This window comes from Hyaena hyaena, unplaced genomic scaffold, assembly GCF_003009895.1.
Source record: "Hyaena hyaena isolate Hyena2069 unplaced genomic scaffold, ASM300989v1 scaffold_119, whole genome shotgun sequence".
In the NCBI taxonomy this organism is placed as follows: domain Eukaryota; kingdom Metazoa; phylum Chordata; class Mammalia; order Carnivora; family Hyaenidae; genus Hyaena; species Hyaena hyaena.
In genome coordinates, this window is record NW_024080750.1 from 939738 (window position 1) to 961334 (window position 21597).

General features: G+C 55.1%; 1 protein-coding gene across 1 annotated transcript; it reads left to right on the plus strand.

Moving 5' to 3' along the window:
• The first annotated feature begins 2146 nt into the window (after positions 1 to 2146).
• APCDD1L (APC down-regulated 1 like) lies at positions 2147 to 21259 on the plus strand. The gene is made up of 8 exons (XM_039236884.1): positions 2147 to 2240; positions 4221 to 4276; positions 10529 to 10678; positions 10953 to 11041; positions 11387 to 11485; positions 11845 to 11994; positions 14807 to 15359; positions 20516 to 21259. Exons 1-8 carry the CDS (start codon positions 2147 to 2149, stop codon positions 21257 to 21259), a joined length of 1935 nt encoding a protein of 644 aa, XP_039092815.1.
• The last annotated feature ends 338 nt before the right edge of the window (positions 21260 to 21597 follow it).

Consider the following 21597-nt stretch of genomic DNA (forward strand, 5'->3'; position numbering starts at 1 on the left):
CATCACGCCCACCTGCTCGCAGCCCCCGCATGGCTCCCTCTCTTTGAAGAGCACTCCAGACCCCTGAAGTGGCTGTCAGGGCCTCCTGCCCGCCCCCCCATGACAACCTTCGCCCTGTGCCCGCCCGCCGCAGGGACTAATTACGTCTCCCTCGCGCTGTCTGCTGCTTCACACCTCCCTGCCACCGCCCCTGCCTCTGCCCGAGTGCCCGTTACAGCCCTCGTAGCGACACTCAAGGAGCACGTAGGCGGCGAGGCCCCTCCTGGCAAACTGGGTCAGCACCACGCAGAACATCTCCAGGGTTCTGTTGCCCTGGTTCGGGATACCAGACCCTGAGCCCTCGTAGAAGCATCTTTCCACCTGGGTCCAGGCACACAGTAGGCGCTCAATAAATGTCAAGCACGGCCCAGGGGCTGTGTGTAGGTGGAAGGAGACTACAATGTACAGGGAACAGACTTGGTTTGGAGACTGGGCCTTTCCACCCACCGACTTGTGTGACGGAAGCTTGACGCTCTCCGATGCTCCTCTCCTGAGCCTCCGTTTCCCTGTCTGTAAGATGGGGTGATCAATTTCCCGTCCCAAAGGCTTTAGCGCGACCGGGTGGGGAAGTGAATGTGGGCTTTGCAGACTTTGGAGCTTTATAGAAACGTGAGCTTATTCCTGGATGGTCCCAGGGACGCAGATGATGAATCCTCTGTGTCCATCCAGTCCGCACGGCCGTGTCCCCTCTGTGAGCCCTGTGTGCCTCCCCAGCGTGAGGCCGCCCCCGGCCCAAGGTCGCAGGGGAAGGCAAGAATTACAAGCCTGTTTATTTAACATTTAGGAAGCCAACGCATTTTCCTGGACCTTGTCTGCAACACTTATGCCAATATTTGCGTCTTTGGGTTTCTATTTGTATGGTAATTTAAAAATAGGGTTCGGACTTAGAGCAGGGCCTTACTCCTAAAACTCTGAAAGCACATTAATTTTCTGGACGGTAAAATAATGCCATAATTAAATATTACCATTTCTCTTAAAATAAAATCTGGTAACTCCTAACAAAATGGGTTTTTCGAAACATAATGGAGGTTTTCCCACAAAACTGCACTCTGGGGAAATTCGTTATTTTCAATGTGCGGAAGAGACCACGAACTTAATCACAACGCAACGTAAGAAAAATTGATTTGTTAAATTACAATAATTTTCCTGCATTTAAAATCTCCATGCTTCCTGTCATAGCTGACCCCAAGCCTCCCCCGCCCCCCCTCCAATACGTGTCTTTAGGGAAAAGGCTCAAGGAGCCAGAATGTTTTGTTTCATTGTTTATGAAGCCTCCTAGATGCCCTTTCTTGTGGTTCCGATTGGAGTTTTTGTTCCGTGCTGCAAACTTCTCTGAAAGGAGGCAAGCCTGGTTGACCCCATTGCCTGCGCCCTTTAGTCTCCAAATACGTCCTCTGTGGAGTGGAAGTGATGCCCAGTGGGAGACGACATGGGGCCCAGAGCTGGCCTTCCATGGACTCCGTCGTTATGGAGTCCGGGTGGACAAGGGAGGCCTGGTGGCCCCAGGCGGGGGCAGGATGCTGGAGGAGGTAGTGCCCGGTTTCACCCGGGGCGCCCAACCGCCCCAACCAAAGCTCAAGAGGGCCCCCTTGTGGAGACTCCCAAGAACAGCCCGGTGAGTGGTGTACTTCCCCCAACGACGGGCTTGCTCCCCGTGACCCCCCCGCGTCTCCCAGCGCTTCTCAGACCCAAAGACACTCAACGGAAACCATGGGCCTCCATCCTTCTCTCTTTAAGACCTAAATGATTCTGCGGGACCAGAACGTTCTTGGCCCCTCCAGCGAAGAGCTGGTGGAGAACCAGCTCCCAAGGCCCCATGAAGAGTTAAGCTCCTCAAGGTGCCGCCTGAAGATCCCTCTTGCTTTGCTTTCTTCCTGGACTCTTCCAGAGTCTTCACCGCGATTGCTCACACGTCTTCTTTCTCATTGAATGTGTCAAAACCTTGTGATCATCTTAGCCAACTCCTATTCTGTGGAGCAATGAGAGCTTCAGGGTTCTGCCAAGAGGGCGAACAAAGATTCAGTCCAATGGGAGACTTCTAGACACATGTTCTGTGGAGCAAATGCTGACTGAGGGTGTAACCACACCCTGACAGCAGGCACCAAGGATGTCGGCCTCGGTGCACCCCGAGGTCCTGGGAGAGCCCACGCTTTATCTGTCCGAGCCCCCACGCCCTCCTCGAATCACAGGGCAGATCACCGGTATCGGTGGAGAGCACTGGCTGGAGACTATGTGGTGCAGATTATGAGCATCGAAGGGTCAACGTGCAGATCTGGGAACACGGGCGCGAGACTCGCTGACGAGGCCTTGCCTCCAAGACACCAGAACATCTGGGTGAAAAGGCGAAAACTTCCATCAATCACCCCAATGCCTTGGCTATTTGGAAACAGCTGGGCTTTGGCTGGAATTTTCCAGTTTTCATCTGGGTGGAAGCCCCAGCCAGAACAAGGGGTAATTAGCATTATCATGGGGCCGAGGGAGAGTTTTGATGTGAACCGTTTTTGTGCTGGAACATTCCTAAACAAACAAACAAAAAACACTGGCTAATGAGCCAGGCCTGGTGGGCCAGACTCATTTCCCAAACCCCCATTCCCTTCCCACCCCTGGAGCTGTACATTTCCTCTTCGCTCAGCAGGAAACAGGCTGGGGCGGGGGTAGGGGGAAGGGCGGGTGGGGGGGCGGGAAGTGTCTGCATGACCAGCTGCTCCCCGTTACAAAGTGTTTTCAATTTTGGAAACACGAACGTAAAACAATCACCCCCTCAAGTGGCACCAGGGGAAGCCCACCTTCTCCACCGCCCCCGTGGTCCAGCCTGCCGCCGGGACTTTTCATGGGGGGCTGAGTGCACACTCCACACTGTGCCCTCCACTGGCCTTCGGGCACGCTGACATCTGACTCTGATGCCCTCTCCCTTCCCGCCAGCTCAGAACCTGCTTCCCCAGCCCCTCAGGCCCTCCAGGGCTCCTCAGGGTGACTTTCAAACCTCCAAGCTCAGCAAGCAGAGGAGGGCACGCTTCAAAGTCCTGGACGCTTTGGGGGAGTGGGCGGTGGAGTGTACTTTTTCCAGGGCACGGCTGTTTCTGAGTTTCCCAAGAACACAGAGCCTCTCCCCCCAACCCCCAACCTCACCGCCCCCAACACTTGGCCTTGAACAGAAAGGCCTCGGATTAGATGGATGATGAGTTTCAATTATGGCCAAATGAGGGACATATGAGGGCTCTGACGACCAGCCATCCACACCAGAGTGGAGGTTTAGACTCCTTAGAATTCAGAGTTTGTCTTCATATTTCTGCAATTTGCTGGTCCTGCCATAACATGACAGCCTGTAACCTCGGGGGAGTTTACATGGAAACTCCGTGTGCCTTCTGTGCAATGACTTCACCGGAAAGCACATCTTTTGCTGTAGCAACGCGGTGACGGCTGCCATTGCCAACAGCCGGTTTCTGAGCTTGTTGGCGAAGCAGCCGGGGTGTCCCACTTCACTCTAGCACGTGTCCATCTGTAAAAAGCGGCCACCTCTAATCAAGAGGGCTTATGTTTTGGGGCAGAGGTTTTTATTTAAAATGTGCGTAGGCTTCCAACTCCAAACATTCTAGGTGAATTACCTCAAGCTGAGGATTTTGAAATAAACCAGAGGGTTTCCTATTTTGTTTTTTTTTAAGCAAGAGAACACTGTTTTCCAAAGCAGATTTTAATTTGCATTCCAATATAGAAACCAGGGGCTACTTGGGCTAAAGTGGGGTGGGGGAGTGGAGGCTAGCGCTCCACTCACTGGGACGCCTCTTTTCTCCCAGAACAAAATGTTAGTGGTCTTTGGAAACCAGCTTGAAAACCTTGAGTACAAGCAAAGGTGGAAGAGACACACCCCATTCTTGAGCTAGAGTGAGGCCACCTGTGCAGCAGCCACGTGTGGCCCGAGCCTCCAAAATGCAGCCAGTTCTAAACTGAGTTGTGTTTTGAGTGTAAATACGCACCTGACTTCCAAGAGTTTTATGGAAAAGAGCATGTATCTCATGAATAGTTTTCACATTTATTCCATGTTAAGACACACTATTTGGGGCTGAAGATCATTAAAATTAATTTACCTGTTACTTTTTACCCTTTTCACTGTGGATGCTAGAAAGCATAGAGTCACATACATGGCTGACGTTTGTGGCTCATACTCTTTTTCCATTGAGCAGTGCCACAGAGCCATGCAGTGCCTTCCCTGGGGGTCTACAACCACATCGGGGTCCAGGTTTGGCTGGGGTGGGTTCCAAGTTCAACAAAGGCTTTGGGGCGCCTGGGTGGCTCAGTCGGTTAAGTGCCCAACTCTTGATCTCAGCTCAAGTCCAGATCTCACATTCGTCAGTTCAAGCCCTGCATTGGGCTCCAGGCTGACAAGTGCGGAGCCTGCTTGAAATTCTCTGTCTCCCTCTCTCTCTCTGAGCCCTGCCTTCCTCTAACTCACTCTCTCAAAAAATAAATAAACATTTAAACACACACACATGCGCACGCACACACAACAACAAAGGATTTAAAGCAAAGCACCTGGCATCAGGTTTTGATGCTGGATGAAGCCTGTCCTTGAAGCTCTCAGCAGGTTTGATGCTCACCTAAATCTCTCTCCACCCACTTCCCTTTCCTCTCACCTTGCTTGGCTCATCCAAGACCCCCAGCCTGCTGGGGGCTCCCTTGCCCACCATCTTTGCTCCTTAGCCAGACTGTTAGTGATCCCAGCAACTGTAAGCCTCACTCTGCCTCCATTTCAAGCCTGATCCTAATAGCCACACATATGATGGAAGTCACCAGCTGATTTTTAGGAGAGGAAACCCCAAAGGGTGGGAGAAGTGTCAACAGGGAACTCATGTGCATCCGTGTTACGGTGCACGAGTCACTCATTCATTCAACTACAGGAGCTTTCTTGTCTCAAGTGCTTTCTTGTCTCAACAACAAATGTGGATTGAGCATCCATCAGGCATTGTCCTAGGTGTTGAAGAATCAGCAGTAAGCAAGAGAGATAAAGACCTCTTCTTATGTAGCAGGCAAACTAGATAGTAAGAGATAGGAAGGAAGAAAGGAGAGAAGGGAAGGGAAAGGAAGGAAGTGGAAGGAAGGAAGGAAGGAAGGAAGGAAGGAAGGAAGGAAGGAAGGAAGGAATAAAAGAAGAAAGGAAGGTGAAAGAAGGAAAGAAAAAGAAAGAAAAGGGGGAAGAAGAAAAAAGAGAAAAAGGAAGGAAGGAAAGAAGGAAGAAAGAAAGGGGGAGGAAGGAAGGAAAAAGAAAAGAAAAAGAAAAAAGGGAAGGAAGGAAGGAAAGAAGGGAAAGGAAGGAAGGAAGGAAGAAAGAAAGGAAAGAAAAAGAAAATTGAGGAACCTTGTGTGACACCCCAGCAGCAATGAGCACACCCAGAGCCCAGATCTTGGTTTCTAAATACCATCCACCGGGGGGGGGGGGGGGCGGAGAGAGGGAGAACCAGGACTCCTTAAAAAAATGGTTGATTCCAGGCCAAGAGCAAGGAAAGTACAAAATGAACCTGGAAGATCTTCCGGTGCCAGAAAATGAGGAAGTGCTCACAAAAATGACAAGGGCATGTAGAGAGTTACCCAAGAGCTAAGTTGAAGGATCTCCTAACGACTGAATCAGGGACAATTCGGCAACAAAATGAATAATGATTGCAATGGATTGTAACCTATAAAATCAATATATCCAGGTTTATACTAATACAAATAGCAACTGAATGAGAGACGGGAGAACAGATGGGAGGCCTCCCGTACAGCACAATCCCAATCAACGGGCTCCGGAGGTTTGGTGGAACTGGAGAAATTCCATCTGGAAGACACTACAGTAATCACTGCTGTAGGCAGGAGCCATCACCGGTCACCAGTAGATGCTGAAATTAGTGGAGGAGGAAGTACAATGAAAAACAAGATATTTACATTATCTCTAAGTAGGTGCCCGTACGACAATTGTTAATTACAAAGAAAAGCAGTAACTTGCCAGTGAAGAAATCTGGCGGCCACCTCCTTAAGCAAGTAATCAAATCGAACATCACCAGTATTGGGACAAATTGATGTGACACCACGTGTCTCACTGGCAGCCACACGTCACCTCTGTGGATTCTGACCCAAACTGCAGAGGCTGAATTTACTCATGAAGAGACTTCAGACAACCCCAAATTGAGGAACAGACTACAAAATACCGACCAGCACTCTTCAAAGGCAGCAAGGTCGTGAAAGACAAAGACCAAAGAAATATCTCTGGTGAAAGGAGACAAGAGCCGTGAAAAATAAATGTGATGTGTGATCTGGAACTGGATCCTGGACCCAAAAGGAGACACGGATGGGACAGACGCGAACCGTGCGTAGGGTCTGGAGATTAGTTAATGACGTTGTATCAACATTAATGTCCTGGTTTTGACCAAGAACTATGTCTGTGCATCATACTAACATTGGGGACTGAGATGAAGGGTATGCTAGCACTTTCTACTGCTCTTGCAACATTCTTGTGAGTCTGAGATTATTTCAAGTTAAAAGGTCAACAAATAAAAGTAAATAAGGAACAGAAATCCGGGAAATCACTGCAAGCTGCAGCGAGCGCCACACGAAACAGAGGGAATGAAAGAGCAGAAGAGAGTGTTCGATACCAGCCTGCCGGGAATTGCCATTTATTCTCAGACCTCACTGCAGAGGGAGAACCCAGCCCGAAGCAGAGGGAACAGTGCTCTTCTGGCTCAGGAACCGCACGCACAACAGTCCCGAGGCAGGAAAGCTGCACCCCTGCTCTCCCCTAGGAACCCAACAGAGAAATACAGCGGGCAGGTAGAACCCTGGAAAGACAGGAGAGGAGCCCATGTGGAGGCGGAGGTGGAAGTTGGAGCCACGCATCTACAAGCCAAGGACCAGCTGGAGCCACCAGAGGCTGGAAGATTCCGGAAGGAGCCTCCCCTGCAGCCTCGGGGCAGAGCATGGCCCTGCTCACACCTCGATTGCAGACTTGTGGTCTGAGGCTCTGAAAGAATAAAGTTCTGCTGGGTGGGTCACCTCGTTTGGGGTCCTCTGTCAGAGCAGCTCTAGGACACAGAGCCACTGTCCTTTTGCATTGTTGAGGGCAGAGAGTGAGGAGTCGACTCTGTCTCTCTGCGCCGCCTGCACCTCCCTCGGACTGTCCATGATCCGTTTATGCATTTACTTATCAAATACGATTTACTTCGAGCATTACTTGATATTTTAAAATCAAGCACAGACCAACGCCCTTTTATTAAGTTTTTTCTTAAAATTTTTTAATGTTTCATTTATTTCTGAGAGAGAGAGAGACAGAGCATGAGCAGGGGAGGGGCAGAGAGAAAGGGAGACACAGAATCTGCAGCAGCTCCAGGCTCTGAGCTGTCAGCACAGAGCCCGATGTGGGGCTCGAACCCACGAACCGTGAGATCATGACCTGAGCCAAAGTCGGATGCTTAACCGACTGAGCCCCCCAGGCGCCCTGACCAACCCCCTTTTAAAAATTCAGTCCGGTCCTTGGCAATGTGGACCGCACAGTGCAAGTCTGCCACGGTAACCACGGCTGCTTTTTAACACCCTCTAAAATCAGTGCACAGCCGCTGGGGCGAGAGATGCTCGCTGCTGCACCCAGAACCAGCTGGCTCACCTCCCAGAACCTCGGAACAAGCCAATTAGGACAGGAAGAAAGACTGCTTTTCTGTTGCTTTTTGCCCCCAAAAGAAAGCTCTCCGAAGCCCTGATATTTCTCTGGCTACAAATCCCTTGTCATTCAGGCCCACTCCTGTGATCTCTGAAGAAAACATGGGTTGTGGAGCTGGGTGTGAAAGCTCTCGAAGCCTCCAGATGCATCTGCACGATGCAGATATAAGCACATCCACTTCACACGAGTGTTCTGAAGACCAGACGAGAAAAGGGCACAGATTTTTAACACCATTTCTAGGAAAAACCCAGAACGGGAGACAGAAAGCAGATTAGTGATTGCCAGGGTTTGAGAGGAGGGAACGAAGGGTGCTCACCGATGTGAACAGGGCCTCCTTTTGCGGTGATAAGAATATTCTGGAACCAGACAGCAGTAATGGCTGCGCAGCATGGTGAATGGCCTCAATGCCACTGGATTTTACTTGTACGCTTTAAAATGGCTACAATGGGGGGCTCCTGGGTGGCTTAGTCGGTTAAGCGTCCACTTTCGCTTAGGTCATGATCTCGCAGTTCGTGGGTTCGAGCCCCGCGTCGGGCTCTGTGCTGACTGCCAGCTCAGAGCCTGGAGCCTGTTTCAGTCTGTGACTCCCTCTCTCTCTGACCCTCCCCTGCTCATGCTATCTCTCTCTCTCTCTCCTAGAAATAAATAAAAATATTTAAAAAAAAATAAAAAAATAAAAAATAAATAAAATGGCTACAAGGGGGGCGCCTGGGTGGCTTAGTCGGTTAAGCGTCTGACTTTCGCTTAGGTCATGATCTCGCGGTTCGTGGGTTCGGGCCCCGCGTCGGGCTCTGTGCTGACTGCCAGCTCAGAGCCTGGAGCCTGTTTCAGTCTGTGACTCCCTCTCTCTCTGACCCTCCCCTGCTCATGCTGTCTCTCTCTCTCTCCTAGAAATAAGTAAAACATTTAAAAAAATAAGATAAAATGGCTACAATGATGAGCTTTAGGGGTGCCTGGGGGGCTCCGTCAGTTGAGTGTCTGACTCTTGGTTTTGGCTCAGGTCATGATCTCATGGTTTGTGTGTTTGAGCCCCGTGGCCAGGGCTCTATGCTGATAACACAGAAGCTGCTTGGGATTCTCTCTCCCTCTCTCTCTGTTCCTTCCTGCTGGCTTTCTCCCTCTCACTCTCTCTCAAAATAAGGAAATAAACTTTAAAAAATAATAAATGAAATGATGAGTTTTATGTTAGGTGCATTTCGCCGAAATTTATTTTTTTAACTGGAGAGGTGGCATCTGCCTGGGGTAAGTGACAGTAGTCAAGTCCCTCGCCCTCTCCGAACCTGTCTCCTCATCTGCAAAACAGGGCTGACGGCAGAACCCATGTCACCGGGAGTTGTGCAGATTATACCACCTGTTCTGCAGACATGACCGGCGTGTGGCAGGCGCATGAAGCAGACAGAGCCACCGATCTGGAGATGCGTGTTCGGAAGAGGCTCAGCAAGCATCCCGCCCCCTTCAGGCCCCAGGCAGGCTCTGCTCGCCTTGGCCTCTGGAGGCTGTTTCTGGCATATTCTGACTCACGACAGGTAACACAGCAGGTTGGGGCAGCTCATATTTTAAATGCCAGGAGCTTGTTCTGAGCAGTTGGGCGCTCGGGATGTAATCCCACAGGTAATTTGAATGATGCTGTCTCATCTCAAACATCCCTGCTCACGTCCCTGCTCTTACGAGTGCGAAAGCAGCATAATTTGTAATTAGCGGGTAAACAGTAAATAATGGATGGCGGTAACTGGACACCACTGTTAATTAAAAACCCGTGGTGATAAAAATCAATTTGGCCCACGTATTGAACTCAGTCTATCAGGTCCCTGTGAAAAGTTGTGCAACTGGCCCACGGCACCATCTGCTTTCGGGTGTTCCCTTTGTGAAGACTTTTCGGGGGGGGGGGGCCAGAAGGGGGAGGAAGAAAAAATTCAAAAAGCTACCTCAAAAGCTGCGACAGAAAACCTTCTATATATTTATTTGTGACTGTGATTTATCTGTGGTTGATTTAATTTTTGCAACCTTTAAATGGAAGCTCGGCCAACGGCCAGGGTGCGATGTTGTGTGCCACTCCGGCGTGCTCATGAAGAGGGCCTCCAGGTGTGCGCTGTGTTTCGTGTGTGTTGGTTATGAACACGGTGAGATTTCATGACTTCATTAGACCCTAACTTCTCGTAGAGAAACAGGACAAAGTAGAACACGCTCAGTGGGAATGTCCCATCTGAGGACTGGCAACGTGGCCCAATTTCCGTGCCTACCCGCGCACCACAACCTCTTGGTCCTGGTCCTCAAGAAATGAGATGGGCCCGAGTTAATACAGAACTACCCACAAGCTTCCTTTTCAAGACCTCCCTCGGTGTAGCCTGAGAGCCCTCCAGCAGCTCAGTGTCCACGTGTCCACGTGGGGCCATGTCAGCCCCGGTTGGTACAGTGGTTGTTTTCATGTCTCCTGTTTGGTGGGTTAAAACCCACAAATCAACTATAGGACATGCTGGGAATATAGGCAAGGACCCAGCGCTGCATCAGCATTTTCATCCGTTCGTTCGTTCGTTCGTTCATTCGTTCGTTCATTCGTTCGTTCGTTCATTCATTCATTCATTCATTCATTCATTCATTCATTCAGCAAATGCATCCCACTGGGTCTTGGAAACAGCCCCTTCTCCTTGTCTGTGATGCAAGACTGCCAACAGCAAACCATCCAGCCCGGGCCTGACCACCTGGGTTTTGTCCCATGGGCAGCACGTGCCCCGCTGCGCGAAGCCCGGCCCACCAGCCTGTCTCTCTGTGCAGAAGGAGGCTGACACCCACGTCCCTCTCTGACGGCAGTCACAAAAGTCAGGCGGGGAACGAAACCCGTGGGCGTGGTACTCAGCCCACAAGAACCATGGCTGCCATGAATGTGGCCACGAGGGCATCACGTCTGCGGATCTCTGGGGACCCCAAGAGTCTCTAAATGGGACCCCCGGCCTCCAGGAAGTGAGGGGTCTACTCTGCCTCATTTTCCTGGGACGCTGCCGGGGCGCAGAGAGTTTGGGGGCCGTGCGCCCCATCGGATGGCTGCGAAGGGGCTGGTGTGGGACCCTCAGGCCTCCCCAGGGCAGGGGCGCCAGGGGTGTGATGTGCGGAGGAGAGGGGGTGGGCCGTACCTTTCATCTGCTTCTCCCACTCCAGCATCCGGCCTTCCTGGGGCCCCCGGACCATCAGGGCCTGTGTCCCCCGCTATTTCTGCCCCCCCCCACCTGGGCCCCAGGCTCGGTGGGAGGAAGTGCTGTTGGAAAGCCCTGTGCAGGAGCTGGCCAGCGGGTCGAGGCCGGCCGCCCCCGGACACAGCTCGCTGCTGTAATACTTGGACGCTGCTCGCCGCCCAGCTTCCCACACGCCCGCCATCTGCGTCGTGTCAGGCCCAGCCCTCTGAGTGGAGGTGACGGTTTCTGGAGCGGTTGCTGCTCTTCAGCAGCTGAAGGCCCTGGGGTGCTCGCGTCGGGGCAGCGAGCGGCCAAGCCTGGCCGGTCTCCGTCAGATGAGCACATGCGGGGGCCACGCAGGAGGGTCTGAGGCGCCCGCTGCTCACGGCCGACCTCCCTGGGCCTCCGGTTCCTCCCGGGGTCACCCCCCCACCCCCGTCAGCCGTGTGCGTCAGCCCGTGGACCCACCGCTCGCTCCCTGACGCCCGCTGTGTGCCAGGTGCCGGCCGGGGGCCCGTGACGTGCTGACGGACGACACACGGGCCACACACGGGCCACACCAACGCAGGGACCGCTATGCGAGCGGTGCCGGCGGCAGGTGTCAGCTCTGGCCTGCTCCACGGGGCAGAGGTCAAGGGGAACCTGGGCTCCTGGGGGTCTGCGTGGCACAGTACCTCTCAGAGCCTTTCCAGCTCAGGGGCCCGGCTGCTCTCCCTCCAGGAGGCTAGAGCTCCATAGTGGTCACGTCTGAGATCCAGGAGATGACGGGTCTAGATGCTGACTCTAGGCACCCTGATTTGGGTGCGGCTGACGGGGAGCTCGGCGCCCTGGGGAGAGGCCACGCTGGAGGTGCAGGCAGACCCTGCCTGGCTCTCTGCTGTGGCCCAGGATGGCTTGGGAAGGTGGGCAGGGTGGGCGGAGTTTCTGGAAGGAGTCAGGTCACTAACCTGCGTCTGTCTGCTTTGCAGCCCACACAGCAGAGGCGACTGGGACGGGAGGGGAGAGCCGGCTCCACTGGGACCCCCGCTGCCAGCAGCCCCTCCCCAACAGAGCGCCCATCACTGCGCTGCTGCCCCCGCGCCTCGACGGGCCCTGGGTCTCCACCGGGTAAGAGCCTGAGAGCACCCCGATCACAGGCCTCTGGGCAGGGAGACCTCCCCCTCCCTGAGCCTCACGTGAGGTCCACGTGGCATGATTCATCCAGTGTCCGAGAGGCCCACCACCTGTCAAACAAAGCGGCAAGTGTTTTGCCAGCCGCCCCCCGCCCCCCACGCACGCACACAGAGTGGACCTGGTGGGCAGGGACGTGCCGGGCGTCAGCCACAAACAGCGATGGATGAAATCTGCGGGAGCACCCAGTATGCAATGCTCGCTGAGCACCGACTATGAGCGAGGTCTGGGGGGGCCACAGAGGGGACAAGACGGGACATGCTAACACAGAAATAAGTGACGGAAACTGGTGCTAAGCTCTGCAATGAAGGAAATAAAACCAAGGAGGTGACAGCTAGTGACCTGGGAGCGTTCTTTTGAGGGTGGTCAGGGAAGGCTTCTCAGATGTGGCGACATTCTGTTAAGAGCTGAAAGAAGACTCAGCCTTCCAGAGAACCGGGGGAAGAGCGAGGCAGAGGGAAAGGCCGGTGCAAATGTCCCGAGGCAGGAGGCAGCAGGCCAGAGAGGGCCCAGGCATCCGGCTTGTCTGCTGAATTCTCTAACTTGACAGTCTCTCCTGACATTTCAGAGGCCCCGTTTGCTGCTCTGGGGCCATGGGCTCTGTGCTCTGCCCTCATCGGGGGTGGGGGTGGGGAGTGCGAACTCTCTAACAGCTGCCTGAGTCCTCCCTCCTGGGTGAGGGGGAAGGGGGGGCAGTGGCCTCCTCCACACCTACATCCCTCCCCCGCCCTTGCCGTCCCTTTTTTGGCCAGTCCTGCTCTGGGGTCAGGGACTGGACTCCACGTCCTCCATGCATCTCGTGGGGTCAGGGAGAAGCCCGATTGCCAAACATCTGTTAGCACTCGGGGTGGAGGGAGGGGGGCGTGAGCTCTGTAAAGCCACTTTGGATGCATTCCCAGACTCTGCCTTGACCCTGACTCCAAAATCCAGGTGAGATCCAGGCGCCACTGGCCCGGGTCACCCTGAGATAGAACTGGGGCGTGGGGAACATCGGAACTGGCTGCAGGCTGCTTCTGCCCTGTGAAAACAGCATTCCAGGACCGTTCTTCTAGAAACTTCTAGAACTTTCTTCCTAGAAAGTTCCCCTTCGTGCTCTCTAAACAGGCTTTGCTGCTTCCTGGGAGCAGCGCAGGGAACAATCCAGAGTCTGGGAACCAGCGAGGTGTCGCCGTGGCCTGCTGCGTCCCATTGGGCAAACTCCCCGTGCAGCCCTGTCTGGGATACAGGTGAGGACAGGATTGCAGCCCACCCCTCAGGTGGGTGAGTCACCCCTCTGTGTTTTTAACTACCTCCTGTACTGGCACTTCCTTACCATTTTTCTTTAAACCAGCTTGCTTTTGTTTACCTAAATATATTCATTTCGCTTCACAGCTTTATTGAAGTATAATTGGTATACAGTAAACTGCACACATTTACAACGCACTATAATTATTTTTAACGGAAGCGTAATCTCTCTGTGGATAGGGAGAGCCCAGCCACCTGCCATAAATAGGAGGTAACTGTAAAAAGAGAGTCAATTGAAACAAAACAACATAATTAAATTCTCACTAGATTCGTCGCCTGCCTCAGAGTCTGTTCTCTCTGGGAGGAAAGGGAGGTTGGCATTAAAGACATATTAGCTCCAACAGAGACTTTCTCCTTAACATAATCAGAAAGACTGAAGGAAAGGGAAGGGGGCTGTTCGCCTGCCGGGGAAGGACAGGTGTCCTTTGCTCCATCAGCCTCGGTGTGGGGACTGTTGAGTGAACAATGACAGTACAGGTGGTGTGAGACGTGTGGAGGGGGCACCCGCCTGCTCCTTTGTCCCCTGGGACCCATCCAACATCCGCCCCGTCCGCACCCTCAACAGCGAAGTCTGAACCGCCGACCCAGGGCGCAGCGGGGGGCCCAGGAGACCTTTAGGTGCCCTCCGCGTCAAGCCTGCCCTGCTGCAGTCGTCACCGCCAGCAGAAGAGCGGGGGTGACAGCCCACTGCCTGTTTTTTGTAAATAAAGTTTTATTGGCACACAATCACGGCCCCTCCCCCACCCCATGTACTTCTGGTCTCCGGCTGCTTTCGCTCTAGAGAGCACCTGGCCCACAAAAAACACACATTTATTATCTGACCCTTTACAGCAGAAGTTTGGTGACCCCTGGTTTAGATCAACAAACTTGTCACAGACACGGATGCCGCTTGGTCAGGGGAGTCAACCTAGTGAAGGGGAGATGGAATGTAAGTGTCCAGCCACCATTCACTCAGTGAGGCCCCAGGGAGCGTCCGCTGGGTGCCAGGCTCTGGGCCAGGGGCCGGGGACGCAGTGGAGAAAGAAGGGGCAGGCCACCGTCTCCTGGAGCTCACAGCACACAGGGTCCCCGAACGGGGCGAAGGAGCCCCTGTTTCCTAAGTGCCCCCCAGGGATTGTGCTTCATGCTTCCCAGCGGCCCTGGCGGTGAGTCTGACCCTCCACGTCACAGAGGACGGAGCCGGGCGCCGTCCACTGCCACTGAGGTCCTCTGGCTGCGAGTCTGTACGCTTCTTGGGCCAGAAGGGACCACAGGGACTCAGGCCACCAGGGAGGGTGTCCGCCGAAGAAGGCAATTAGGATTCGGGGAGGCCGCAAGGCACTAAGTGGAAGGCCGCTGGGCTCAAAGCTGGGGTAGAGGCTACTCGGGGAAACTGAGGCTGCAGGAGCCCCGCCCGGACGGGCAGGCTGCAGGCTCACTGTGCTGGTTCTCACTGCTTTGCCCGGCCCCCGTCTCTCTCTGACAGCTGCGAGGTGCGCCCAGGACCCGAGTTCCTCGCCCGTTCCTACACCTTCTACCCCAACCGCCTCTTCCGAGGCTACCAGTTCTACTACCGGGACCCCTTCTGCCGGGAGCCCGCCCACTCCCTGCTCATCAAGGGCAAGGTCCGCCTGCGCCGAGCCTCCTGGGTCACCCGGGGCGCCACCGAGGCCGACTACCACCTGCACAAGGTGGGCATCGTCTTTCACAGCCGCCGCGCACTGCTCGATGTCACCAGGAGCCTCAACGGGACGTGGGCGGGCCAGGACTGCGCCGGGCAGCTGCCCCCAGCCCGCGCCTGGCTGCCCGGGGCGCTGTACGAGCTGCTGAGCGCGCGGGCCAGGCGGGACTGCACGGCGGCGCTGGGCTTCACCATGCACGAGCTCAGCCTGGTCCGCACGCAGCGCCGCGTGCAGCTGCAGCCCCGGGCCGGGCCCCGGCTAGTGGACGAGCTCTACCTGGGTGACGTCCACACCGACCCCGTGGAAAGGCAGCACTACCGGCCCACGGGCTACCAGCGCCCGCTTCAGAGCGCCCTGGTGAGTCTGGGGCCCTGGAAAGGCGAGCTCTGAGCCCCAACCCGGCGGGCCCTCTATGGCCTGGGCCCTGCCTAGGACCCTCTCTGCACCCGCACTCTGGCCTGCGTGTCTCAGGACATTCGCACATGCTGTTCCCGCTGCCTGAGACATCTTTGCTCGGGTCTTTGCAGGGCTGGCTTTTTCCAAAAGAACTGCCTTTCAGGCTGGCTGTGTCTGATCCTCCTGACATCCTTCTTGTGGGCCCCACGGGGTCCCCTTCTGCCGCTGCTGGCCATGTGGGCCTGGGCAGGTGTCTCTCAGTTCTCAGATCAGATGTGCCATCCAGTCCCCACTCTGCGCATTTTTCCAGCGCTCAGCTTGCCCTGGGCTGCACGGTTTACTTGTTAATCATCTCCCTCTCCTCTAGAAATAGACGTTCCGGGGGGTGGGGGAGGCTGCTCTCCTGTGTCGCTGCACGTGGCCCAGGGTCTGGCATACCGTCGGGGCCACTAAATGTTAGTGAGGGAACTAGGGAGAGGTCAGCCCTTCTCTAGGGCTCTGCTGGCCAGCCACACAGCCTGCGGACCTCCCTGTGGGCCTGGAGCCAGAGGTGTTCATACTAATGTCAGGGACAGAAGCACTTGTCAGAATCTTCCTCAAGGTGCCATCTTGAGATGGCATCATCTGGGCGCCTTCTGAGAATGCAGCGTCAGGTTGGGTGGGGGTGGGGCGGGGCCCGGGATTCTGCATTTCTAACAGGCTCCCAGAGGTGCCCGTGGACTCCCGACTCCGGGCAGGAGGCTGCAAGTATAGAGGGAACCACCCTGTGAGACGCGCTTCCCCCGCCCCAACTCCAATGTGAATTTCACTCGAGGTTCTTAACCTACATTTTAAATTAAGTGGTCACAAGCACACCGCCCCCGTTTGAGGAAGATCCCCGTAGCCCTTTCTGGCCTGCAAGCACACAGGCAGAAAGAATCCGAATTTCATTTGTATAATGTACTAGTCTTGGCACGTAGTGCGGAGCCTGGCCAGCGTGGCACGGAGGCTCGTGACTTCTCCAGTGGGGCTGCTGAAGCCTAAGGACCCCTCCTCCGAAAACTGTGGGCAGAAGCATAAAATAAAATACATAGAATTTAAACAGAAACCAATTCTACTAAAACAGAGTAATTTGTAACCCAGGACTACTAAGAACATGCATCCTTTATCCTCCCTAACTGGGTGTGAACAGTGTTCCCAGTATCTGCAACACTGTTACTGGGAGACAGGCAGCAAAGCCGCAGCTCCCGGCTACAGAGGCTCGTTGCCAATGCCCACGGTTACAGAAAAGTTAACTTTTTTTTTTTTTATCTTTTATTTATTTCTAGGAGAGAGAGAGACAGCGTGAGCAGGGGAGGGTCAGAGAGAGAGGGAGTCACAGACTGAAACAGGCTCCAGGCTCTGAGCCGGCAGTCAGCGCAGAGCCCGACGCGGGGCTCGAACCCACGAACCGTGAGATCATGACCTAAGTGAAAGTCGGACGCTTAACCGACTAAGCCACCTAGGCGCCCCCAGAAAAGTTAACTTTTATTAGGGTTTATTGGAAGAGAAGTCAAGGTAGGATGCCATGTTAAGAATGTCCATACTAGGTACCCAAGGAATATTTTTCAAAAGTGAGAATGCGGGTGCCTGGTTTTGGCTCAGGCCATGGTCTCACACTTCAAGAGATCGAGCCCCGTGTCAGGCTCTGTGCTGACAGCGCCGAACCTGCTTGAGATTCTCTCTCTCCTTCTCTCTCTCTGCCTCTCCCCTGCTCCTACTCTCTCCTTCTCTCTCTTTCTCTCTCAAAATAAACATTAAAAAAAAAAAAGTGAGAACAAATAGATTGGATGGATGAGTTCAGGAGTCCCCCCACCAAGTGCTCTTTGAGCTCTGAGGCAGTGATCACATCATTCAGCATGTATTCAGTGCCTACTGTGTACTCAACACTCAAGCAACTAAACCACATGGGCAATTTCTCATCTCTGGAAGCAACTGCTTGCCGAAGTACCCCAAAGGAGGGCACTAGGGATGATCCCAGCCACCACCCTCCCCTCTCCCACCCCCTCCTCCTCCCAAGCCAGGATCCGGATGGCAGAGAAGAGGCTCGAGACGTTCTCATAATCAGAAAATCAGCCTGAATTCTTTTCGTAACCTCAAAATTATTCCCTTTTTGGCAGCCAATGTTCCAGGCGGGTCTGACGTTAACCCTACTTAGAGAGGAAAAGGCTCTGGCGGTGGGGTGATTACCGGTGCCCACCACCTCATCAGGAGGGCAAAGCGCTCTGAATACAGAGAGGACGGACCCCCGGGGCACAGAGGATGACAATTGTCAGGTCTCCCCAGGCAGGGCTCTGGTGCTGCAGACTCCTGGCCCTCCCGCTGCCTGACCAGCCAGCATGGCCGATGCAACCTGAGAGGTGACTGAGAAGCAGATCAGGAATGCGGCCACAGGCGAGCAGTGCCAGATGCACAGACATTAAATTAAATATCCACTCACCAACTGCCCCTTCCCCGGGAAAAAAAAAAAAAAAAAGATAATTTCAAAGAAGAAAATGCTGCAGATAACCCCCCAAGGAACGAATTAGTCGTTACCTTATGCTCTCTGGGGCCCAAGCCTTGCCCATGACCCAAACCAGATGGTAAACATGAACATTTTTAGAAGTTAATTTAAAACCAATTTGATCCCCAAATTCATTGCCTGGATGTAGAATCCTAATCAATCAGCCAACACTCGACCAAAATCATCTAAGCCTGCTGTCACCTCTGGGGGTTAATTAGAAACTGTTATGTGCTGTTTGAGAGATAACTTTATGTAACAGGTTTGAACCAGTAAGAGTTTGGCTTCCGCACAAGTGTGAATTCTGCTGGCTGGGGCCTTGTTTATTAACACGCACAGCTCCAGACCTCTGCAGAATGACGCCAGAAAGGTTTCTCATCTTTCTTCCCCTTCAAGTGCATCAGAGAAGGAAATGCGTGTTCTCTGTCCTCTCTCACCTGAAAGGCTCGCTACCTCTCAGTGTGTCATGCAGAAGACCACTTGCCAGATTACCAACCAGTACCTCCGATGTCCTGTCTGCAGAAGATCTGAGGCAGGGGTGGGGGTGGGGAGTGGGGGGGGGATTGTGTGGGGGGGGAACAGCCCTGGTGTTATTTTGCTGTATCGCATCCTGCCCTGCCAACACCCACCAATGTGACAACAGTCAGAATGTGAGTTAAGATGCCTACATCAGACCCTTATCAGCCAGCACCCCAATTACCGGCACGCCAGCTAACTACCCAGTCGCTCATTTCTGCCCCTCGCATTTTGCAGCCATTTACTGGCATTTCCAAGTACCTTCCCGTCCTCTGTCCTCAAGTCAACATCTGAACTGAACTGAAAATAGTACAGGTTTCCGTACTATGAAAATCAGGACAGTTTAGGTTCATCACAGGCCCAAACAATAAGAGCTGATAATGTGGCAATCTGGAAATGAAAACACAAACAAAAACAAAAAAAACTTGTTCTTAATCATCCAATATTTTCTTTCTAAACAAGAACTCCCAAGCGCCACTTGTTTGGCATGAAACTCACCCAGCAGCAATCTGTGGAAATCTTGTGTGTGTGTGTGTGTGTGTGTGTGTGTGTGTGTGTGTGTGTTTGCAATGAAAAAAAAAAGGGAGCTACTTTCCCAGCTGGGCTCTCAAAATGCCCCTCGTTTTCCCCGGCCCGTCCTGCCCCCCGGCCCTGCCCTGAGGTTCCCTGCTGGAATGTATGCTAGTCCCCAGGGTCAGCCTTGCTGTGACAAGTGGCTGTTCCCAGGACATTTACCTTTCAGAATGATGCTCTAGACCAAATCCTGAGCAACAGCTCCCTTCCAAAACCAAACCAAACCAAAGCGCGCGCACACGCACACACACACACACACACACACACACACACACACACAAAGATGCCTATATCTGGTTCCTTTTTGGCCTCTTCTGAGCCTTTTCCCTCCAAAATGCAGCCTGAGTCCTCCCACACCCTTTGATTTGGCATCTGTTTCCTGTTGCTGGGCTTCACTGCAGGCCCAGCTCGGGGACTCTGGAAAGCAGGGACACCTGTAAGTAAGGCCAGAGACGGAGGAAGGCAAACCCCTGCCTGGGGCGGCCGGGGCCGTGGCCTGGCTGACGACGTGCGGGCAGCAGTGTCTTGTCACTCTCACTAGGAGGAACATCTCTGGGCTGCGTCGCTGTCCCGCCGGCCCCTCGGGGAGACTCTAAGCCACCGGGTTCCGTGGGCAGCAGTGTTTTGATGGCCCCTCCTCCCTGTCAGCACACGCACTTTCCACGGGAGTGAGAGGACGATGCCCACCCCTCTGGGGGAGGCTTCTGAAGCTAAAGAGCCTCTCTTCTCCCCCCCGAGCTGGAGAGGGCACGGCTCTGAGGAGGGTGAAGTTCCCAGTACGGAAGGGACGGGGAAGAGGTTCCAGACGGCACGGCCCAGCCGTCTCCACCAAGTCCAGGCTGGAGGCCGTGGCGGGGCCCCGGGGCCACTGGGTCCCAGCATCTTCCGCCAGAGCACGTGGCGGCTGCCCCAGCTGGGCCGAGCACACCGCCGGGCACTTAGAAAGGTCCTGAAAGTGAGGGGCGGGGGCCAGGGGGAGGAACGGTGAGCCAGGAGAAAGGACATAAACTTGAGCGGCTGAATCTCAGGACCAAGCGGGCTGTGTGTGGGGCAGACGACCTCCAGACCACAGGGCATAAGGCACCTCCAGCCCATTTCTCGCTCATTCATCCAACTGCTCCTTCGAATCGCTGTGTGGCTGCTGTGAGCCTGGCACCGCGCTGGGGACGGTGTAGCCGTGGGGCCTGCGGGACTCCACCGTCCAGCCAAGGGGAGGGTGGAGAGAAGCGGACACAGGAGGTGGCAGGTCTATGATCTGCAAAAGTGTCGCTAAGGCCCCGCTGAGCCGGGACCCGGGGACAAGGAGGAGGCAGCCAGGCCAGCACCCGGGAGGGACAGTGCGTGCAGAGGCCCAGGAGAGGGAGGAGCTTCCCGCGGCCCCAGAAGGGCAAAGTGGCTGCTGGGAACGGGAGGCGGGGAGGGAGAGCGGGCCCCCGCGGTACCCCAGTGCAGGCCGCACCCCGATCCCACTCGGTGTCGGATGGTCACCACTCTCCTTGCCTTCTGCCAGCACCACGCTCGGCCCTGCCCTGCGTGCAGCCTCATCGCCGGCTCTGACGAGCACCACCCGCCCGTGCTGCCCGCCCCGGCGGCCCTGCCCCTGCGCCTGGGGGGCCGGTGGGTCAGCCCCGGCTGCGAGGTGCGCCCCGCTGTGCTGTTCCTCACCAGGCTCTTCACCTTCCACGGGCACAACCGCTCCTGGGAAGGATACTACCACCACTTCTCGGACCCCGCCTGCCGTCAGCCCACCTTCACGGTCTACGCGGCCGGCCGGTACACCCGGGGCACGCCGTCCAACAAGGTCCTCGGGGGCACCGAACTCGTGTTTCAGGTCACGCGGGCCCGGGTGACGCCTATGGACCAGGTCACCACAGCCTTGCTCAACGTCTCTGAACCGAGCAGCTGTGGGGGCCCGGGGGCCTGGTCCCTGGGGACCGAGCGGGACGTCACAGCCACCAATGGGTGCCTGCCGCTGGGCATCAGGCTCCCCCACGTGGAGTATGAGCTTTTTAAGATGGAGCGAGACCCCCTCGGGCAGAGCCTGCTCTTCATTGGACAAAGGCCCACGGATGGGTCAAGTCCCGACAGCCCGGAGAAGCGTCCCACTTCCTACCAGGCGCCCCTGGTGCTCTGTGACGGAGTGTCTGGGCCGCCGCCACAGAAGCCCCTCCCCGGCAGGGGGCCATGTCCTCGGGTGGCCCCTCTCCCCGTTCTGCCCCTTGCTCTGGGGCTGGCCCTCCTCGAGTGGCTATGAAATCAGCGTCTGACCTCCGGGCCGCTCGTCTGGCCCCTCGCCGCCCCGGTGGACAGACTCGTCCGTCCTTCGGTGAGGAAGGGCCCGCCCCCCACTGCTCCATCGTGGATGGTGACACGGCCCCGCTGCTATCAGCCGGCCTGCGCTCCCGGCTGGCATCGCACCTGAGTCCGGAGCGCCTGCAAAGCCTACACCAGTGTGGGCGAGAGAACGCCAGTGCCGACCATGAACCTGGGCGCGGCCGTGTCAACTGCCACGCGCTTCTGCCGCGGCTCGCGGTTTTCCCAGGGCGGTTGGAGGACAGCAGCCCGGGAAACGGGAGCGAGGTTCTGCATGGG